Source organism: Varanus komodoensis, unplaced genomic scaffold (genome assembly GCF_004798865.1).
Source record: "Varanus komodoensis strain SLA01 unplaced genomic scaffold, ASM479886v1 scaffold5, whole genome shotgun sequence".
Lineage (NCBI taxonomy): Eukaryota > Metazoa > Chordata > Lepidosauria > Squamata > Varanidae > Varanus > Varanus komodoensis.
Genome location: NW_025336087.1, coordinates 15,372,629 through 15,394,567, shown reverse-complemented (window position 1 = coordinate 15,394,567; position 21,939 = coordinate 15,372,629). Strand labels below are relative to the sequence as shown.

Sequence of the window (21,939 nt, the reverse complement as noted above, 5' to 3'; positions counted from 1 at the left end):
CAACATCAAAATAGTCCAAGTCTGTGCCCCAACCACTGGTGCTGAAGAGGCTGAAGTTGACCAGTTCTATGAAGGCCTACAGCACCTTCTAGAATTAACTCCAAAAAATGATGTCCTTATCATCATGGGGGATTGGAATGCTAAAGTAGGAAGCCAAAAGATAACCGGAATAACATGCAGGTTTGGCCTTGGAGTACAAAATGAAGCAGGGCACAGGCTGGTAGAATTTTGTCAAGAGAATACGATGGTCATAGCAAACACTCTTATCCAACAACCCAAGAGACGACTCTACACATGGACATCACCAGACGGTCAACACAGAAATCAGACTGACTATGTGATCTGCATCCAAAGATGGAGAAGCTCTATACAGTCAGTAAAAACTAGACCAGGAGCTGACTGGCTTAGATCATGAGCTTCTGGTTGCAAAATTTAGGCTTAAGTTGAAGAAAGTAGGGAAAAGCACTAGGCCACTCAGGTATGACCTAAATCATATCGCTGATGAATATACAGTAGAGGTGACAAATAGATTTAAGGAATTAGATCTGAAGAACTATGGGCAGAGGTTCGCAACATGGTACAAGAGGCAGCAACTAAAACCATCCCAAAGAAAAAGAAATGCAAAAAAGCAAAATGGCTGTCTGAGGAAGCTTTACAAATAGCTGAGGAAAGAACGGAAGCGAAAGGCAAGGGAGAAAGGGAAAGATACAACCAACTGAATGCAGAATTCCAGAGAATAGCTAGAAGAGATAGGAACGCCTTCTTAAATGAACAGTGCAAAGAAATAGAAGAAAACAATAGAATAGGGAGGACCAGAGATCTCTTCAAGAAAATTGGAGATAAGAAGGAAACATTTCATGCAAAGATGGGCATGATAAAGGACCAAAATGGCAGGGACCTAACAGAGGCAGAAGAGATTAAGAGGTGGCAAGATTACACAGAAGAACTATACAAGAAAGAGCTTAACGTCCCTGATAACCATGATGGGGTGGTCACTGACCTCGAGCCAGACACCCTGGAATGTGAAGTCAAATGGGCCTTAGGAAGTCTGAGCAACAACAAAGCTAGTGGAGGCAACAGTATTCCAGTTGAGCTATTCAAAATCCTAAAAGACGATGCAATAAAAGTGCTACACTCAATATGCCAGCAAATTTGGAAAACGCAGTTTACATTCCAATCCCAAAGAAGGGCAATGCCAAAGGATGTTCAAACTACTGCACCATTGCACTCATTTCACATGCTAGCAAAGTTATGCTCAAAATTCCACAAGCTAGGCTCCAGCAGTATGTGGACTGAGAACTATCAGAAGTACAGGCAGGATTTTGAAGAGGGAGAGGAACTAGAGATCAAATTGCCAACATACGCTGGATCATGGAGAAAGCTAGGGAGTTCCAGAAAAACATCTACTTCTACTTCATTGACTATGCTAAAGCCTTTGATTGTGTGGATCACAACAAATTGTGGCAAGTTCTTAAAGAGATGGGAGTACCGGACCATCTTATTTGTCTCTTGAGAAACCTATATGCGGGTCAAGAAGCAACAGTGAGAACTGGACACGGAACCACAGATTGGTTCAAAATTGAGAAAGGAGTTCAGCAAGGCTGTATACTGTCTCCCAGCCTACTTAACTTATATGCAGAGCACATCATGAGAAAGTCGGGGCTAGATGAATCACCAGTTGGAATTAAGATTGCTGGGAGAAATATCAACAACCTCAGGTATGCAGATGATACCACTCTCATGGCAGAAAGTGAAGAGGGACTAAAGAGCCTCTTGATGCGGGTGAAGGAGGAGAGTGCAAAAGTTGGCTTGAAACTCAACATTAAGAAAACTAAGATAATGGCATCCGGTCCTCTCACTTCCTGGAAATAGATGGGGAAGAAATGGAGGTAGTGACAGATTTTATTTTCCTGGGCTCCAAGATCACCACAGATGGGGACTGCAGCCAAGAAATTAAAAGACGCTTGTTCCTGGGGAGGAAAACTATGGCAAATGTAGACAGCATACTAAAATGCAGAGACATCACCCTGCCAACAAAAGTGTGTATAGTCAAGGCTTTCCCAGATGCAATGTATGGCTGTGAAAGTTGGACCATAAGGAAGGCTGAGCGCAAAAGGATTGAGGCCTTTGAATTGTGGTGCTGGCGGAGACTCCTGCAAGTCACTTGGACTGCAAGGCGATCAAACTGGTCAGTCCTAGAGGAGATCAACCCTGACTGCTCTTTAGAAGGCCAGATCCTGAAGATGAAACTCAAATACTTTGGCCACCTAATGAGAAGGAGGGACTCCCTGGAGGAGAGTCTAATGCTGGGAACAGTTGATGGCAAAAGAAGAAGGGGACGGCAGAGGATGAGGTGGCTAGATGGAGTCACTGAAGCAATTGGTTTGAGCTTGAGTGGACTCTGGGAGATGGTGGAGGACAGGAAGGCCTGGAGGAATGTTGTCCATGGGGTCACGATGGGTCGGACATGACTTCGCGACTAACAACAACATTTAGAGTTGGGATGAACCCTTTTGGAATCTGTTCCTCTGGGACTTCCTCATCCCCCCAACCAACTGCTATACACACAGCATCTCTCTTCCATGTTAACTATAGCCAGGTTTTTGGACTGCTGCTGCTGCTGTCATGGAAGAAGGTTGCAAATTGCACAACTGGGATTTAGTGAGCATTCATCATCTTCCTTTAGGCTTGGCTCTCTGTGGAATATTAGCTTGAGCCCAAGAGGGAAGCCTGTGAATGCTTGGAGGGACAGATTCCAACCAGATTTGTCCCATTCCTACTTGGCGCAGCTTCTTATATTACCAAAATCAGCAAGGGTGGTTTGTTGGAGTGGCTAACAAACCACCCAGTAACCATGGCCTTTACAGGGCTGTAAAGTGATTAACAACCTAAACAAGCCACTTTCTCAGTTAACATGAGAAACTGCAGCAGCTTGAATAGGCAATCTCAGGGCCCATTGGTGTTGCAAACCACCATTGTTAATAAGTGGTGGTAGGTTGCAGTGATTGTGTAAACCAGGTTCCCGTTTCAGTGAGAAACTGAGACTTTCTTCCATGACTTCTTTAAACATAAAGTCATAACCATAATAAAGGGAGGTTCTTCCTTTTTGCCAGACATGGACCTACCATTGTACCTTCCACTGAGATCTGCATGCTGTTCCTTAAATGCCCAAATCATCTTGTCCATTCTTTCCCAAGTCTGTCACCTGTAGACAATTGCAGAATAGGGGAGACTGCCAGACTTGCTGGCAGCAGTTGAGCAATCAAGTGGACAAAGGGCAGCATGCAGCATTTCCATGACTGCAAAACCTTAGCTCTGCTAGCTAACATCCTGCAGCTGTTGTTTTGTAAGCAACCTATGATAGTATTCACAGTTCATGAGCAGTGTGAAGACCAGATGGGAAAACTGATGGCTCTGTTCCTTCCCCTTACTTTGTAAGGGTTGGTTGGTTAAAGTGTGTGTGTGTGTGTGTGTGCATGTGTGTTGGGGGTGGGGGGGTGGGGAGAAGTATCCATTTTCTTCATAAAATCTTCTACATCCTTTCCTTCAGTTCTTCAGTTAGTTTCAGAGAAATGGTTGGCAACTGGAGAATTGCCAGTTGTTGATCCCCTTGTGAACTTAAGTCATAGTTATTGATACCAAATTTTTAACATCTGAGACTTACTTGACACAAACTGTCCTGAAGTACAAAGATCCTTTGCTATTATTTGTGGTCTCTGTGCATCACACATGTGGGCTCTGTGTGTCTGTGGAGTCTTTGGGAAGACTCCAAAGCTGACTAGTATTCGGTGAGAGATACTTCCTGCAGAAATTTTTGCATTTCACATCATTGCAAGTATGGACAATTTTATAGCTAAAAACACATCCAAATATTAAAGATGGCATACGTCTCCAATGATTTCACCTTCCAAAAGAAAAAACAACCCAGACTTTAATAAGTGTTTCTCCCCTGGAGTACATCTCAGGAAATTTGGAAAAATATAGGAATGTGGACAAATTGGAGTGTGTGTTTTTAGTAGTATTGATCTTGACTGTAGTGAGTGAGAGTCTAAAAGCACATGCGCATGGGTCTTAGAAGATAAAACTTATTTGTCAAAATAATGCGTGCCAGAAACAAGGAAAGCTGTACAGAGGGGGCTCTTGCATGTTACAATCTTAGGTTCATCCAGTTCTGAGGAAGAGATGGAGGACAGAGTGTGGCAGATGTCTTTGCAATGTCAAGTTTATCAAGTGAAGATACTCAGATAAAGCATGAGAACCAGCCTGCCTTGGAAAAGGAGACGATTTGGAACTGGGTGGGGAGAAGACTGAAGGGGAATTCCTTGACCCTGTAAGGATACAACAGGCAAAGTGAGTAGGCCTGTTCAGAAGTGTTTGACATCCCCACCATTTAGTCCTCAAGCAGCAGGAGCCACCTTGTAGAGTCAGGATGTTTCTGAGAGGGAGGGGAGGGAAGGGGCGGGTGATGTTTCAGCTTATGGGCAACTAATTCATGGGCAGCTGATTCTCTCACATCTCAAGAGAATATTAAAAAATAGGTTAAAAGATCTTAAGTCTGATGAAGAGGGGAAAGCTGGAGCCAGGTAAAAGATCTCTCAGCAAAAGCTAACACATGTTTGGAAACACAAAATCACCCCACCCTGATAGGAAATAGTCACCATTTAAAATGACTCACATAGTATTAATCTACTGATGTCACCACAGAAATAAATATCCACAATCATGCACTTTTCGTGTTTTTGCAGTGTAGAAAGCGATAGCTTTTTCATTCATTATTGCTTCCTCCAGGACTACTTTCTCTATTTTCCTCTTATTTTAATCTTAGTCATGAGGACTACTTGAGAATGCATTGTGTACCACTGATGATCCTTGGGCCCTTATCACTAATGTAGACAAACTACCAGTTACATACATCTGGATGCTGATGGATGCTCACTGATATGAGCATTCTCCAAAGAAGCAGATTGCATTTCCCAGGAGTTTTCTAGAAAAATAGAGCTATTCTATTTATTCTATCTTTTTTCTTTATTTGATTCTATTGATTTCCGTTCAAATTTAATTTGTGGCATTATTGCTAAAATGATTTATGCTGCATTAGGAACACACTGGTATCTATTTTTTCCAGTCTTGGCTTGGAGCACATAACAATATCCTTCACTGAGAGATAGTTTTCACCCCACATTCTCTTTCTGCATTCAGAGGCTTAGGTGTGTATGTTGTTCTTTGTGGCTTTTAGCTAATAGTGTTTACAGAATTTTGCCTGTTCAGCATCTTATGCCATATATCAGTCTTTGAAAATAATTTTGGGTTGTAGTATTTTAGTTGGTGAGCAACACCAACATACCTGCTGCATGAAAACGTGTTTCACTGTTCGGTGAGGACAAAATTAAAAGCTGAAATAGGCAAGAAGAAACACACTAAGCAAGATTTCAGTAGTTGTATAGGTAGAAAAACTAGTTTTCTTCTTTGACAGACTACAGCAAACTACATCTGTGTTACTACTGGAAAGAAAGTGTCATTTTCATTCATGAAATTGACCTGAATCACTGAAAGGTGGAATGGCTAACAGATGATGACTTAGAGAAGATGTTAGTTTGTAGAAAGAACTTGTAACAGAATGTGTTTAATATGGATATATTGTGACAGGTGAAGTGCTTTGCTGCTGTTGGGGAAATCCAAATAAATCTTTATAGAGAAAGGTTGCTTATATGTCTCTTTGTGATATTACATGAAACCTGCAGTGTCCCTGCTCCTCTTGCCTAGAAAGAACCAGAATTCTCAACCAGGCTCCTTTTCCCCCCGGAAGCTTTATTATTCATCTGTCCCTTTAAGAGACTGAGACTCTGGTCTCACCTAAGGTGGCTGTTAACATTTGGTTGCAAAGTTAAGCTTCTTACAATGTTAGCTTCCTCATTTCACTACACTGAGTGAGACTTTTATTCTGTTAATCTGCTGGACTACAGCAAACAGCTCTGACTAGTTCTCTTGCATGTCAATAACCACACCCAAAACCTGTTACAGCTCTTGTACTTCCCTGTTAGCCATATCAATACTGTGTTAATTACTGATATTTACTGTATTATTATGTCATGTCCTCTCTGCAGTTTATTCATATTGTTTTGTTCATGAATATATTATCTGTTGATACGTACCTATTCTTTCCTCATTACCTGCCCTGTTCTGTGTATGTGACTAGAAACCTATAAAACACTCTGTATATGTTTTGGAAACTTGTAGTCCATGGGCATTCCTCTATCAGACAGTGCTGTTTGTCTCTGCAGAGAGGTTCCCTGGGTGCTCTCACCAATAAAACTTCTGAGGTTCATAACATAGAGGTCTGACCCCTTGTGGATCTGAGCATACATTTTCACAGGCTGCGAAACCAGGATTCACTGACACTATGAACTGGAGAAGTTGTTACAAAATGTCATAGGATAAGATGGTGTAATTCATTAGTAGTTTTTACTTTATATATCTATACTTGGATTAGGTTAATTTTAAATCACTTCTTTATTCTTACTCCACACTAGAAAATTTTAATTTTGTATATATTTAATGTTTCCTTTACTTGAGTTGTAAGTTTACCAGCTCTAGTTTGTATCTCATTTCTTATGCATAGTCTGGTATATTATACTGTACAGTCTGTAACATGGACCATTTAAAAAAATCACAAGAAAGAAAATTTCCTTAACATTTTTTGACCAAATTTTTTTGACCCCCCCCCCCCCCCGGCACACACACACTACAGGTAGCTTTTGACCCAGGTTCCTCTGACTGCTAGAGGAATTAGCAGGGGAAAAAACTTTCTTTTTAATACCTTTTTAATTATATAGTATGCATCCAAGGAAATCCCTTATTTTATTCACCTTGTGACACTTTATGTCTGAAAACCGAAACTGTCTCACTATTATTTTTGAGTATGTCTTATTCATTCATTCATTTCTTATTTAATTCATGTTCAAGGCAATCTTGGCAGTTAAAAAAGTTAAAAAGACAAGTTAAAAGTTCTATTCTTGTTCCTAGGTTCTCTCTGTGTGCATGGTTTTTAATTCACTTTTAGCCATATTATCTATATTAGCTTCTGCATTGACTCAGAATACCACTATGAGTGACTTCACTGAATGGCAAGTTATACGAGTCACCATGTTAAGGAAAGAGCCAATTCCTTTGATCCTTGCCAAGACGTTGTGAATAAGGATAAGTATCATACTACTTAGGAAAGATGTTCACATCTAAAATGATCCCAGTTCCCTTTTGTATCATACCATGAAAGGGCAGGAATAAAGTGGCTATATAGAAGGAAGTTATCTGTGTCATGGCTTTTTCCTCCTAAGGATTAGGGCTTCATTCCCGTATGAATGTTCTGATAGAAAATAGTATGAAATTTCTAATAATCTAACAATTTCTCTTGTACTTCTCTGCATGCAGACCATTGAAGCCTATTGAAACACGAAATGCGTTTCTAGTCTCAATCCTGTTCATGCTGTGGCGATGCACTCTCTTTTTATGACTTTGATCAATCGACCTTTCAGAGTTTAACCAGTGAATGTTTGTGAACTGGAGCCAGTGAAGATAGTTTTCAATATTTAATGTTGTTTTTCTTATAGCCAAGTTCTAAATACCTAACTCCTACTCAGCATATAATTATATTTTGCCATGTAATTTCCTACTCATGTATAGATAAATGGAACAGACACATTTTTTTTCTGTCAGGGTCTATATGTCTCTTAGGGCACAATTCTTTGAACTGTGTCCACACTGCTCAGAAGGACCCAAACATGGAGGCTTCTGAGATTTCTATACCTTGTTGGGCTGAAGCTAATGGGATCGGAGCACCACCATATGCCTCCTTAATCTTCTGGTCATTGTATTTTTGCTAGATGTACTTTCTGGCCATTTACTGAGGATGCCTTGGAGGAGGAAAGGAGGCTGGAGGAGACTCAGAATGAATTGAATCTTGTCCTTTCTGGTTTCTTCTGTTCCCCACTCACCTGTACACCCCCTTTTCTCCTTCTCAGAGGCTGGTTTTTCAGCTTCGGGAATGTAGCTGATGCTAAATTTGCACTTGCTATAGTTAATCAGGGTCAGATTGCTGAGTTTCCCTTTCAAGGTTGGAAACTCAGTTGGAAATTCAACTGTCTCTGAATTGAAAGACTTATTTTGTTTTAGCAATCCTATGGTTCTCAGTGTAAACTTCGGTAGACTCCAGGGGATGGTGGAGGACAGGAGAGCATGGAGGAATGTTGTCCATGGGGTAGTAATGGGTCGGACGCGACTTTGCTAAGCAACAACAATGGTTCTTAAGGATTATAGGTTGATTTTCAAGACAGAGTAGAATTATTCTCTTAACAGTTCCATGAGAAGCAGAAATTCAACAGGTATAGTATTATTTCCAGATTGGGAAATGATTCACTTGTTGAATTATTTCTGTCATACAACTGTTAAAAAAGCATGAATCATGCAAGGGGAGAAATATAGTACACCTGTTCATATGCATGGTCTTCTGTAAGTCTGTAGGTTGATCAGGCTTTGTATAACTATTGAAAAAGTGTATGTTCTCTGTCTTAATAGTGTGCAAATGTATTCAAATGGAAAATATTAAATCATTATTTTCATTAATCTGCATGTCTAAAATGGCATACTTGGGCATAAATTCATGAATAGAATTCATAGGATTTCTGTGTAAATGCAATTACCACATCTAGTTACCTTTATACTAGCATATTTCAGTAAAACAAACTATGTTGATTTGAGCTTGAGCTGATATGCACTTTGGTGTCATGAATTCCCCCTTCCTCCTCATATGTGAGGGGATATTTTAAATCTTTTATTTGTGATTCCTTGTAAGCCACAGTTTCTTATTTTGTAGGAACATGGACAACTATGGTTTTTGCAAGGTAGTTATTCCATGATAACACATCAGGAACTTGGTTTGATATCTTGGCTTAACTAACTATGGCTTTTAAAAGCCATACTTTCCTAAATTCTGGGAAAACTGGATTAGACCAAACTAGGAGTAATATCATTTACATGGTATCACTTGTGTCTGTAATAAACCATAAGCCACTGAGTCAGATTTTTGGCCCAACTAGTTTAGTACTGTCTTTTCTAATGGGGAACCCTGATATAGAAATATTCGCAAAATAATTTGCCCTTGTCCAAAGGTTTGCCCTTCTTTTTGTCGTGGCTCCCACCATTATTCAACAAAACTGCAGTGTTGACTGGAATTAGTTTCCTTAGTGCAAGGGTTGTTTACTTTTGAATAATTCTGGGTTCTTCTTGTTACAAGTAGAAACACAGACACTGAAAAATGCTAAGAATTCAGAAGATTCTTGTTTAGGGATTTTGTTTAACAATGCTCAGCACTACTATAATTATAGAGATGTTGTATTGTTTACTGTAAGCATAGCTTGTGGGGATAAATATAGATTAATAGTAGCTGAACTGTTATCCAACTGGGCATGTGTCCAGGAGAACAAAATATTGACAGACTCAGTTTTTTTAATAGTAACATTTTTAGCTTTGCTGTAATTTTTTTGTCCACAATTGAGAATTTAAATGAAGAATTTACTCTTTTAGTGCATTTTAGTTTGCATGCTTCAGTCTATACATTTTGGTATGATTAGGTAATTAGAATATTGTTTCAATACTGATTTTTTTCTGTTTCCAGGTTAGCACTATATGTATATGAATATTTGCTCCATGTAGGAGCACAGAAATCTGCGCAGACATTTTTGTCAGAGGTATGTTCCCTATCGTTTTTATAAGTTGCACAATGCAAGATTGTCAGATTTACAGATAATGAAAAGTAGTTAGCTTAGTCTTACAAATTGTAATTTGGGAGATTAATAACCACTACTTGTTCTACTTGCACCACCTCAGTGTATCCCTATCATTGATATGCACTCCTCTTAGTTTCCATTTACTTGGAGGAAAAGGGGGAAATCACACACATTCAGCATCCACAACATTATTTTTGTTTAACTGTGCACCATGCCTCTTTACTTGGCATTGAATCAATGTCAGGTTTCCTGGAGGCATATTTTACTTGCCACATAATTGATTTGATTAATTAATTAATTAATTAATTAATTAATATACTCCCCAGAAGCCAAAGCTGACTGGGTGGAGAACAACAGTAATACATACAATAAAATGTAATACCAGGTAGAACAATAATGAAACACCCTAAAATTACATTCAACATTTAAATCACATTTTGCAACTAAACAGCTAAAACCAGTTCATACTGCTAAAAAAGAGCAGGCAATACCCCTCCCCATGTGCTATTTTGACTTGGGAGATGCCTCAGTAAAGAGGCAGTCTTAATGTGGCACTGAAAAGATGGTAAAGTTGGTGCCAGGTGGACCTCAGTAGGGATATCATTCCACTATTTGAGGTCCACCACAGAGAAGGCCCTCCTTGTTGCGAACCATCTGAGCTTCCCTTGGAGGTGGCATTCAGAAGATGCCTCAGATGTTGAGTGTAATGTCCAGTTACTTTGCAGTTAGAAGGGCTGTTATATCAGGTATTGTGGTTCCAAGCCATGTAGGACTTCATAGGTTCAAACTAGCACCCTGTATTGGGTTCAGAAGCATATAGGCATCCAAGACAAGAGGGCCCAAACTGAAGTTACATGTTTGGGCCATTTGGTCCCAGTTATTAGTCTGGCTGTTGCTTTTTGATCAAGTTGCAACTTCCAAACTGTCACTAAGGGCAGCTCCATATAGAGGGCATTGCAATATTTGGTTTAGAGATTACCAAAGTATGCATTACTGAAACCAGGCTATGGGGCATAGCTAGGCCACCAAACAACACTGACTAGGTAAATTCTTTGATTGAAGGCAAACAACAAAGAATAATCCAGGCATTCTTTAATCACATGCAAAATATATGGAGGTGAAACCCCAGAGTTATCTTCAACTCCTTGCTTAGTAACATAGTCCTTTCAGTGTTGAGATGAATGACTGTCAGGTAGATAGCTTTGGTATATCTGTAAAAGTTCATAAAATCCATGAAAACCAAATGCACAGGTATCAACATGTTAGGTTCTATAGTTATGTAATTCTATACTGGTGTAATGTTGTCCATTTAATTATATGTGTATTTTTCCCTTTTGACCATCCTTCTTAAACAAACAAGCCTATTTACCTGGTTCATATATAACACTAACCAATGCTTTTTAAATCCATAATTGTTTAATTCTGTGTTGTGATGTGCAAACCCAGCTGTGCCTAAAAAATATAGTTTGTTAAGCGTGAGCAACCTGGAAAGAAATTTGTTGTTGAGCTGTGAACTCTGGGTTGTTTAAATCATGGGTTAGCATTTTGTGTAAACCTAGAATCATGTTGTAGACATGTTGCCATAATATAAAGCTACAGAAGAGGCAAGCAAGAGTGGTAAAAAGCAAAACAAAAAAGGTCTCTTCGTATGTCAGTACTTTAGTATTGTAAAGGCATTTGAGATATAAGGAAGGAGTGGATGAAGGAGGAAAGAAATAAACAACCCAGACAAGCAAGAACAAACCATCTGTTCGTTTGTAAGACTAAGCTGAGGTAGGGCAATAAACTATGGGTTACATAAACAGTGGGTTAGTGTCATATGTGAATCAGGTCAAAGTTTGATGTCTCTAAATTTACTCTTCTTCCTAGAAGAACTAATATTACTGGTAGTTGAAAATGGCAGAGCTTTTGTTGGTGTCTGTCTTCATACCTTTTAGTAGAATCTCAGAAGACTCTCCATAGTAGCTAAGGCTATCAACTGGTTAGTAATCTTTATATTGATTGGTTAAATGCTATTGTTATAAAAATATATAGAAGTGTTTTTGAGGATAATGGTGGAGACATGATATTTTTATGAGTTAAAAGTTAGGCCGTGTCTTTAATATTTTCATTTTATATAATGGGATAGAATACAGAATGTTACAGTACACAGCCAAAATGAGTTCAATAGAGAAATAAGCCCCAAACTCACTAGTACTGTGAAAGTAACATGTTAGGCTGGCCCTACTGCTAGACAGAACTTCAGGCAGCAGAACTGAAGGGCAGAAGTGATGGAAAGATGTTGGAGGACAAAGCTGTATGTGGCGTGTGGCCCTAGACCCTCCAAGAAGGCACACCTGCTGCTTTCAGGAGTAATGGTAAACACTGACATGTTGCCTGTGCTTGAACATTCACCTGATAGTCCATTCAACTTCTGGAGATAGGGGTAGCACCATCTTGTCTTCCACTTCAAACAGCAAAATTTCTTAAATCGGCCTTGGGATTAAAGGACACAGAATGGCATTGATTTTAGTTTGGTGCTTTAACTTTTGCACATGGAGCTTTTTGCTAAAAAGACAAAATAGATGATTTGGCTTCAAGACAGAAGAGAGCCAACTCTTTAATCAACTTTTGGCACAGTAAGAAGGAAGATGGCCTTGCTGATTAATTTGGGAGCTTGGCTGAGATTTAGATTTCAGTTCAAGTTTTAATGCCCCAGGCCAATTTCTGTTTGAAAAATGTCCTTTATTTACCAGCATTCTCCAGCCAGTAAAGAACTGCACCCAGTATGGAATGAAGACAATAGGTAGAGATTTTTGAGGCGTTTTCTCCTTATTCTAGAATCTAAGAAGTACAAATCAGGCAAAACCAAAGACTTCTTTTTACAGTGCATAAGAAAGGCATCTCTAGTCCTCCTACAGTGACCAAGATGCCTGTGGAAAACCCACAAGTAAGGTATCAATGCAATGCAGTAGCATTATAGCACTATAATTATCCTATGGAATCCACTGCTGTATGATGTCATGATGGACCCTGGATTTTTTAAAGGATAATTTTAAGGAATGAATAAGTGTGTATCTACCCTGGCTAAGGAAAGTTTCCATGTTTAGAGGCAGTATCTCTCTGATGCTGAGAATACACAGGAGAGGACAGCTGCTATGCTACTCTTAGCAAGACACTGCTGGACTAGATGATTCTTTTGGTCTGATCCAGGAGAGCTCTTCCTATGTCTTTGTGATTCAGATTAACTTAAGTAGTAGCAGCCACAAGAAATGTTTAAATATGTCATGAATTCTATGTTGGCACGGGGGGAATTAAAAAAAAATTGGCCTATATGAAAAAAGTTTAATCACTATTTTTGCTTGTTTTAGATAAGATGGGAAAAAAACATCACATTGGGCGAACCTCCAGGATTCTTACATTCCTGGTGGTGGTAAGTGTTTCATCTGTACAAAGATTAAATTGTGTTTTGTTGTGTTTTTAATAAACTGTTAACTCAGTATATTGAGGGGGGTATATGTAGCCTCTAAAGTCCATCAGCCCTAACCAGTGTAGCAATGATGAGGAATCATTGGAATTACAAGCTAAAACATCTGGACTGCCACCAGTTACCCACCTCTGCTGTACATTATTTGTTTTTTGTCAAATGTAACTGGATTCTGTTGCCACTTTAATAAAAAAGGATTTAGACAAGATTTAAAGGTGAATTGAAACTGGTTTTCTAATGAAAGCAGATTTTTAATTTCTTTGATTTCTTTTTAGGAAGAGCTGATATTAAAGTTTTCCATATATGTGAATAAATACAACATTATGTTAGCAGATGTCTCCTTGTTCTCTGCTTCCTCACCTCCCAATTCTGCCCCAGTGGGTTTCCCAACCCACTAAGGCAGGTAGGGAGTTGGGTGATAGCTGGAAGGTAGGAGAAATTCATTTTGCCAATGGTTTCCATACTGCTGGCAGGCAGCAAACACTGGATACAACCTAAGGTATATTTCTCTCTAGGTTTTCACCCACAGAGCTAGAAAATACTGAAAAAAGGAACTAGTGTCCATTTTAGGTTCTACAGGAAAAGCATGCCAATAGATTCTCAGATTCAATGTATTTTTATTTCATGTTAAACAAAAAACAAAACAAATAGCCCATTTCACTAGTTGTAGATGAGTATACCAACATACAAGGACTTCATTGTGCACAGGAACGTAGCACTAACTTCAGCATGGGGAAGTGGGGGCTGTGTATACAGTCTTTCCCTGGGACAGTTGCCATTGATGTAAATTAGGAAGCCATATGCAGGAGCACAGTGTATGTGTTAGAACACCTATGATCGCAACTGTATAATCTGGACTCTGAAGTTGAGGGCATGTCCAAATTATTATGAAACTGGCCATTTAGTAGGGGCTTGACCTAAACACTTACTTGTTTGTTTTGAAGTTGGCTTTTGTTTTTGCCTAAGAGAGGCTTTAAAACCATATGTATTTTTAAGATGTGCACTTAATTTGCATAGATCTCTACTTTTTTTTTTTTAATAACCCAAGGTTCCATCCGTTTATATCCATGCCACTACTGGTCTCTTGTCATTTTGTGTGCCTTATATGGGAGAATAAATATTGCATCCTGGAATCTGAGGCTGTAAAATTGTTCATTAGCTTTTCAAACTATTTCAAGCGCTTCCTGATGCTGTTTTTAGACATGCATTGCCCATTTAAACAGTGTTAAACAGCAAAGGTTGGAATTTGCTTTTAGAATGGCTCCTTTTAACAGAATTAAACTTTGGTTGTGTTTAGATTTGTATCAGTCTCAACAATTATTGAATCTTTGTTTAAATGATATGACATAAAACTTAGATTCTTCATATAGCACAACAAAATAGGTAGGTGGTCTTTAATATTTGAAGTAAAAAACTAACTTTCATTGCTCTTATATTTGCATAACTCTTAACAGTCTGTAATGCAAAAGTGCACACTTTTTTTTTAAAGGATGAAGGATGGTAATTGGTGTTGTGATTACCATAGTAATAGTTTAGGGATCATACACTGGAAGTCAACATAAATTGAAAGTTACAATGTCCTTTTTTCATCTTTAGTGTATTTTGGGATCTCTACTGTGCAGCTCCAGAAAGACGTGAAACATGTGAACATTCAAGTGAAGCTAAAGCCTTTCATGACTATGTAAGTTTTATGCTTATTGTCTGTTGGCTTTGTTCACAGGTAGTACTAGCTAAGCACTTGGTACTTTTCCAGTGTTCAGAAAAGGTTCCTGCTGCCAAGTTCTTACAATCCTGTGATAAATAGTGGAAAGGAAACTAACATTAACCTTGTATTCAGTGAAAGAGTTCACTTTATGTGGGTTAGCAAGGGTTCATCCTTAAGAGACTTCAAGGTAACAGCCCTGTAGATAAGGCCATAGAGGTCATATTTTCCTAGATTGAATATGTGTGGCATTAGTAAAGAGTGGGAAGCAGGATGTGGAGAAGGAGAGGAAATATAAGGAGGAACAGACTTGTTTAAGTCTATAAATAATTATCTACCACTATTGTTGACTGACTAACAAGAAACAATAGTTTGGGATAACCAAGCCAAAGGCAATAGAGTAAAAAACCATCAGCCTACTTATGTAAGTGTTTAGAAATTGATTGGAAGCTGATAGATAGAGATATGAAACTGATAAAGAGTCTTATGGGACTAGTAGTGTGGAATACAAGTTTAATAAATTAATAGTAACTGGCATTCAGACTAATAGAAACTGGGGCGGGGAAACAACTTTGCACAACTTGCGTCAGTTAAGAGGACTTCAGTACAAGAAATTCTCAATAATGTCGCCTGGTTTTAGTAAAAGTCAGTTGGGAGATGGCTATTTGTTAGGCTTAGTGGTGTTCTCTAACACATTGTTAAAGAAAAATGATAATTTCTGTGTGTGATTGATAGGAATGGTTGTAATTACGTTCATCCTTAAAATGGCAGTTATGTTACTGAAAGTGGTTTCAGTAGTGATACTCTGTGGAAAGTCTAAATACTGATTTCACATATTTGGTTACACAGTAAAACTTGGAGTAAAAGAGTTGGTTAAATGTGTGAAATACAGCACCATTTATACAGCTAATTTCCCCATACTGTGTTATCTCTGTGATTTCCCCTGGCCATCCTATATTAATGCTAATTGCATGGTATTATCTTCTGAAGGGGTCTACAGTTGGCTGTCTTGGAAAAAAGAATCCATGTTTTCTTGAAAAGGCTGTGACAGGTTGTTTGGGTCTACCCTCAGCTATGTTGGGAGTACTGAGCTGTGATACATTATGTGGTTTCCATATTCTACTTGAATGCTTACTAAGACACTTTGCTGTCTTTAAATACAAAAAGTAAAAAAAAGAATTGAATTTAAGGCTATTGGTATTGAGAACATATATGATAGAACTAGTCAGCTTGCATTATGCTCTACTATTCCAGGATTGGTTTGTTTCCCTATTTATGAGCCTGATTTTAATTACTAAATTCTTTCTAACTTGCAACGATATGTAGACACAATCTAGCCAAAGTTAAGCACTTTTAAAAGCCTTCTTAGAGGAATTTCCAGGTCCATGTAAGTAATAAGAATATATTGGGAACTTCCTAACTGGAAGGAATGGAATTTGCTAACGTTTGCTCTCATGAATGTACCTGGCAGACTATATAGAAATCTTTATATTTAGTAGCATAACAAGTGCTGGAATAAGTAAATAGCATTAATTCTGACTTATAATCAAATAATGAAGAGTTTGTGCTGAAAACTTATTATATTGTTAGAAAATAACAAATGGCTGTCCTGGTGCCAGCAGAAACCCAGAAGCTATATATGCTGCATGTTTCTCTGTTACAGCATTCAGCGTCCTATTGCATTTAGATCTACACTTTTCTTAGGTGGAAAATATCTAGGAAAAAAATTAAAATATGAATCGTTGTTGACTTCTTAGTTCCAGTCAAACATGTGCTAACATATCATTGAGTGATGCAATCTTGTGCATATTAATGAGAAATCTCTAATCTGTGTGCCACCTTTCCTAGGCAGTACGAAGTTTATATAAAACAGAGTTTTATACAAAACAGAGTGAGTTTATAGAAGAGAAAGGATTGGAGTCTTCTGCAGTAATCTAGCTGACAAACTTTATAAATTACAGTTTGAGAAGATGTACGGGAGTGCAGAAGTAACCATTCAGCCACTGCCATTTTCACAGCATATGAGTTAGGCTCATATGAACTATCCAGTTAAACTGTACAGTAAAATACAAATTGCTTCTTTTAAAGGGCTCCGTCCTTTCTTTTTATATTCTGAGGCTTCTTAAGACAAATAGATCTTGCCTAAGCATTAATCTGACTTCTGTAACCCAGCTATACAAACAAAAAGAACAAGCAATGTCTCTGCCATGCTTGTGATAACAGTTTGCCTATAACAATATGGTGAGTTTAGAGCACTCTGTGGCAACCTAATCCTTAGTGATTACTGTGTTGATATTATATTTCTTGGCTTATTGCTTGGTACTGTTTTATAGGAATTTTGTATACCCCAGTATTATATTTTTCAAGGGAAGTGATAGATTTGACTCTCCACTGATCGATCATCTATAACACACCATGGAAGAGAGGTGCAGTGTGGGATTAAATCCTATACCTCAACACAAAATGTACTGGCTGCTGTTAGGATTGTTGTTAATTGGGTGAGACACTAATGTCACTTGTTCTGTATCATTGGCAGAACAATTTCTGTGATCTTGTATAGTCATTTCAAATGTGAGTGATAAATTAATGCAGAATTTGTATAAACTGTTTGCTAAAGCATATTTTGTAATTGTCTTAACAATATATATTTTGCAGTTTTGAGCTGGTTGCCTACAATAGAAAAAAGGAAAAAAATTCCATGAACGTTTATGGAATTTTAATTCAAAGTGGATTAGATCTTTTTGTTTTTATTTTTAGTACTTTAGAAGATGCACTAGTTTATAAAATTACAACATCTAATGTAAAATAGGAATAGAGCATATGAAAATTTGTTTAACTTTTGATATTTTTCCCAAGACAATGAAAATGTGTTAGTTGACCCTTCTTTACATTTTTAACAGTTTGTCAAGAATTGTGGGTTGTTTCATTTAATGAAATGGGGCAATGTAGCAAAATGGACCAATTGCAATAATGAAGCAGTTTTATAATTTAGATTAAAGGTTTGTTTGCTGTATTTTTCAGGGAATCTAGATGAAAAAGAAAATTGAACTGCTGTTGGGAAAAACCACTACATTTTCTCAATGAAAGAAAAATGGAAAGCAATACACTTAAACATGCCAATGTTGGATAGTTAAGGATGTACTTAATTCATTTTTACCCTTGGTATCAGTGGGGCTTGAAGGATTATGCCTAAGGTTTGGAGAAATTGTTTATTCTGGATGTTCACTTGATGACATCTTGTTTATAAGGTAACTTTCTGTATTAATACTAATAATTTAAAAGAGTGTGTTAGGTTGTTAGATTCACCAGTTGGCATATACATGCTGGGGTTTATTTTATCCAGTACAGGAGTATTCTAAAACTGTCATTCATATTCTTACCTGTGGTTCACTGGGTGCACCTTTCATATATTTGTGCATTTGATACTTCCTTACTTTCTGGGTTTTTTTAAAAACTCATTTCTTCATATGATGTCAGTGTGAACGTCCTGAATAAATTACCCGCTGTTACATTTATTATATAATAGTGTTAATCATGGGAAATTAAAAATCTGCACCTACTCAGATATTAGCATTAAATATAGAAAAATATGATTATATTTGATAAAAGTAAGTCAGTATGTTCCTGAAACAAGCTGCATCCTTTTACAAGTAATCTTTCTATTTCAATAAGTTGGACTACATGTGAGCCAATTCTGTTTAGTATGCCTGCGCCCCCCCCGCGTGTGTGTGTGTGTGTGTGTGTGTGTGTGTGTGTGAGAGAGAGAGAGAGAGAGAGAGAGAGAGAGAGAGAGAGAGAGAGAGAGAGAGAGAGAATCTGCACCAAGATATTGGGCGGTTAGTGTTCCACATAATCATCATTATTTGTTTGCCCAGTTCAAGCAGGCTTTGCACTGATGTTTGTAGCTCTCAGGAAGTTGTTACATCAACAATGATAAGGTGCAAACTTCTTAGTGGCTGAAGACTCCACCCTTTCATGTGCTTTCCCTCTTCCCAAATTAAGGGAAGTTAAAGGTTAGGATTAGCTGGGCACTTCACTTGCAATCCAGAAGCTCCTTCCTGGAATGCAAACTCCTCTGTTTTTACATTCCTAGAGTATAAAGAAGGGATCTGAGATTCGGTCTGGAATACAAATGATTGGCATAACTGTGTCCTGTGACTGCCATGTCTGGGTATGGAAATTTCCCAGGGTCATTCAGAGTGCAAGAAGTCTGCTGTGATTTCTTCTTGCTCAGCCTCTGAGGAAATTCCAAGTTCCAGGTCTGGGCATAGCTGATCTCTGAAAACTAATCATATACTTTATATTTAAAGAATTCAAATTCAAAGGTTCAAATTTCATAAACTGAAGAATTACAGATGTAGTGTCTCCTACTTGAAAGCAGAGCTACTTCTGTGGATGATATATGAAACTGACAGGACTTGAATGACATGAACATCCATGATAAGTTAGTTGTTTGCCATCACAGGACAGTCCTTAATTTATTGCAAAATTACATAGTTTCTTCTTCAAGACTTTCATTCTAGGAATGTTTTTTTCACATTAGTATAAAATTAGAACGTGTGAGTTCTATTCTGTCCCTATTTTTCCTCAAGAGAATTCCCCACCTTTCCTTCTCTGGAATCCATTTTTACTGCTTTATGTAAAAGCATACATAATTATGTTTTTTTTACCAAGTTTTGAACTTATAAAGTAACTCTGGAGCAATGTGAGTTTTATAATAATGTGATATTTAGTTGCATGTTATTGAATATTGGACATTTACTTCAGATAACCAAAAGTGGATTTTTTGTTGAAGGACTGAGATGCATTCTGTTCTGCTCATCAGTAATAATCACAGAATCCTTTTAATTTGCACCAGTCTTTATATCTCAGGGTTCTCGTAAAAAAGAAGAGAGGTTCCTGCAAGTTCCTCTGCTTTTACTAGCCATAATGGAATGTTACAGAAAAATAAGATTTGTAATGTGCTCCAGTTTTTTTTAAATCTGTAATTTTTGTTACTTATAGCTAAAATGTGGAACCATGCATATGAGGGACACTGATGTTTACTTCTTTTTCGGAACACAGCTTCCACTTCTGACACTGTAAGACCTCTGCTTTAATTTTTAATCCTGACCTGCCAGGCATTCAGATTCATTGCCTGTAACTCTACTAGAATCAACATATTATTGCATATGTTCGATGAACCGTGGAATTAGTTCAGCATTCATTTCCAGTTACTTGGTTTCTAAATGTACTCTTTTGGGACCTAAACAGTGTTGTCAATATTCTTTGTTCTAGTTGCTCAGCAGTTTTCCATTTAATATTGTTCAGAGGTTTTTTGAATTGCACCAGCTTCCTTTGTTATATCTTACTGAAGAAACAGAAAGAGTTCCCATATTAGTATCAAACAGTGAAAGACGTTTTCCCTTCATGTAACTATTTGCCCATATAACATTTGGCATTATTAACACAAACCACTATGGTTTTCCAGACTTTTTGGTTCATTTCAATTAAAAAACACTAGTTGCAATAACCCCACCTTTAGTAGTATCCAAAAAATAATTGTTGTCTCCTGATAATTTCATTGTGGAATCCACCACATTTGTATTTGTCTAACAAATACAAACTTTGTGAGTAGTACTGGAAGCTTTGGCAGTGTAGAAATGGAATGAATGAATGGTATGATAACCATAGACCACCATGCCTTAAGTGGTGGGTTATGGTGTCTGATGATGGCCATTTTGAATATTCAACTGTTGGCAGGGTGTTGCCATGATGTTGTCATGTTGGCTAACCTGGGAGGATTTGTTCACAACCCTACAAGAGATCTTTGATTATTTGAGGGTTGTTGAATCCTCAAACACCCACTGTTGTCTGGGTTCACAACACAGCAAATCCTGGCAATGCCCTGTAAAAGAATGAATATTGAGAATGGCTGCTGACACACACTGCAATCCTCCATGCCTAGATGATCTGTGTAATCCTGATCATTGAGTTGGTTCACACAGTTGCAACCCACCATTGCTTGGTCTGAGAGCACTGCAGTATTGGCCAGCTGCCCTTTTTTTCAGAATTCAAGCAGTGATGGTCATCATGCCTTATCTTGTCATGCAAACCATTCAAAGACTATAATAGACACATTCCTGCCTACAGAGTCAGAACCTAGAAAGCATGAGACAAAAAGAAGAAATTTGAAGACATGAGTCCTGCATGATAGAATGCTTGTGCAGGGCTAGGGCGGGGGAGTTTCCTGCATACTGAAGACTAGCATGTCAGTCAGAAGGCTAGGTTAGAATGAGTGACCATGAAATCTAGTTTCCCATGTTTGAGGATTTCTTTTATGTCAATAATTTAGTAAAGTGAATCTCAAATGGTCCTACCTAGACAGAAATTGACATCTCATTAACTAGTTTGGCCACTCTAACTTGCCCATGATTACCTGGTTAGCTATGTGAAAGAATGAGGATTTTAACCCAGAATTCTCAAGTAAGAAGTTATGCATGCATATGGAACTTGTTTATTTCCAGCTGTTGGGGATTGAGGTCAGAGATTTGAATTGAGATCTATACACTGTCAGAAGCCATGCAGATTGTCTGTAGATGCATGTACATGACCATGATCACTGTATAGATCACCCAGGACCACAAAAAGCTGACGTATTTTAGCAAATCTGAAAGATTCACATAGCATTGGTTAATTTCTAAGGCAAATCTTCTATTTTGTGTGTGCACATTTTTTTAGTAGTTTTACCTTATCTTGAAGTCATATACATTTTCTTTATTATTATTATTATTATTATTATTATTATTATTATTATAACATTTCTATGCCGCCCCTTGCCGAAACCTCGGGGCGGCTTACAACACGATAAAATACAATGAAATGCAATAGCACATAATAAATTACCATTAAATACAAAGTACAAAAAATACATTGGTTTACAAATATAAGATTAAAATTATCAGTATAACTTAAGTAAATAAAAATATAGGAGGAGAAAGAGAAGGAAG

At 37.8% G+C, this 21,939-nt stretch overlaps 1 protein-coding gene across 8 annotated transcripts in view; it reads left to right on the top strand.

Moving 5' to 3' along the window:
* Nucleotides 1-21,939, top strand: part of SSBP2 (single stranded DNA binding protein 2) — a 189,867-nt gene that overhangs the window by 56,296 nt on the left and 111,632 nt on the right. For all 8 annotated transcript variants that reach the window (XM_044446623.1, XM_044446621.1, XM_044446627.1 and 5 more), the window contains exons 2-4: nt 9,671-9,743; nt 13,133-13,194; nt 14,845-14,929. In XM_044446623.1, the coding sequence (XP_044302558.1) occupies nt 9,671-9,743; nt 13,133-13,194; nt 14,845-14,929 (220 nt within the window). The remainder of the gene's footprint in view (nt 1-9,670; nt 9,744-13,132; nt 13,195-14,844; nt 14,930-21,939) is intronic.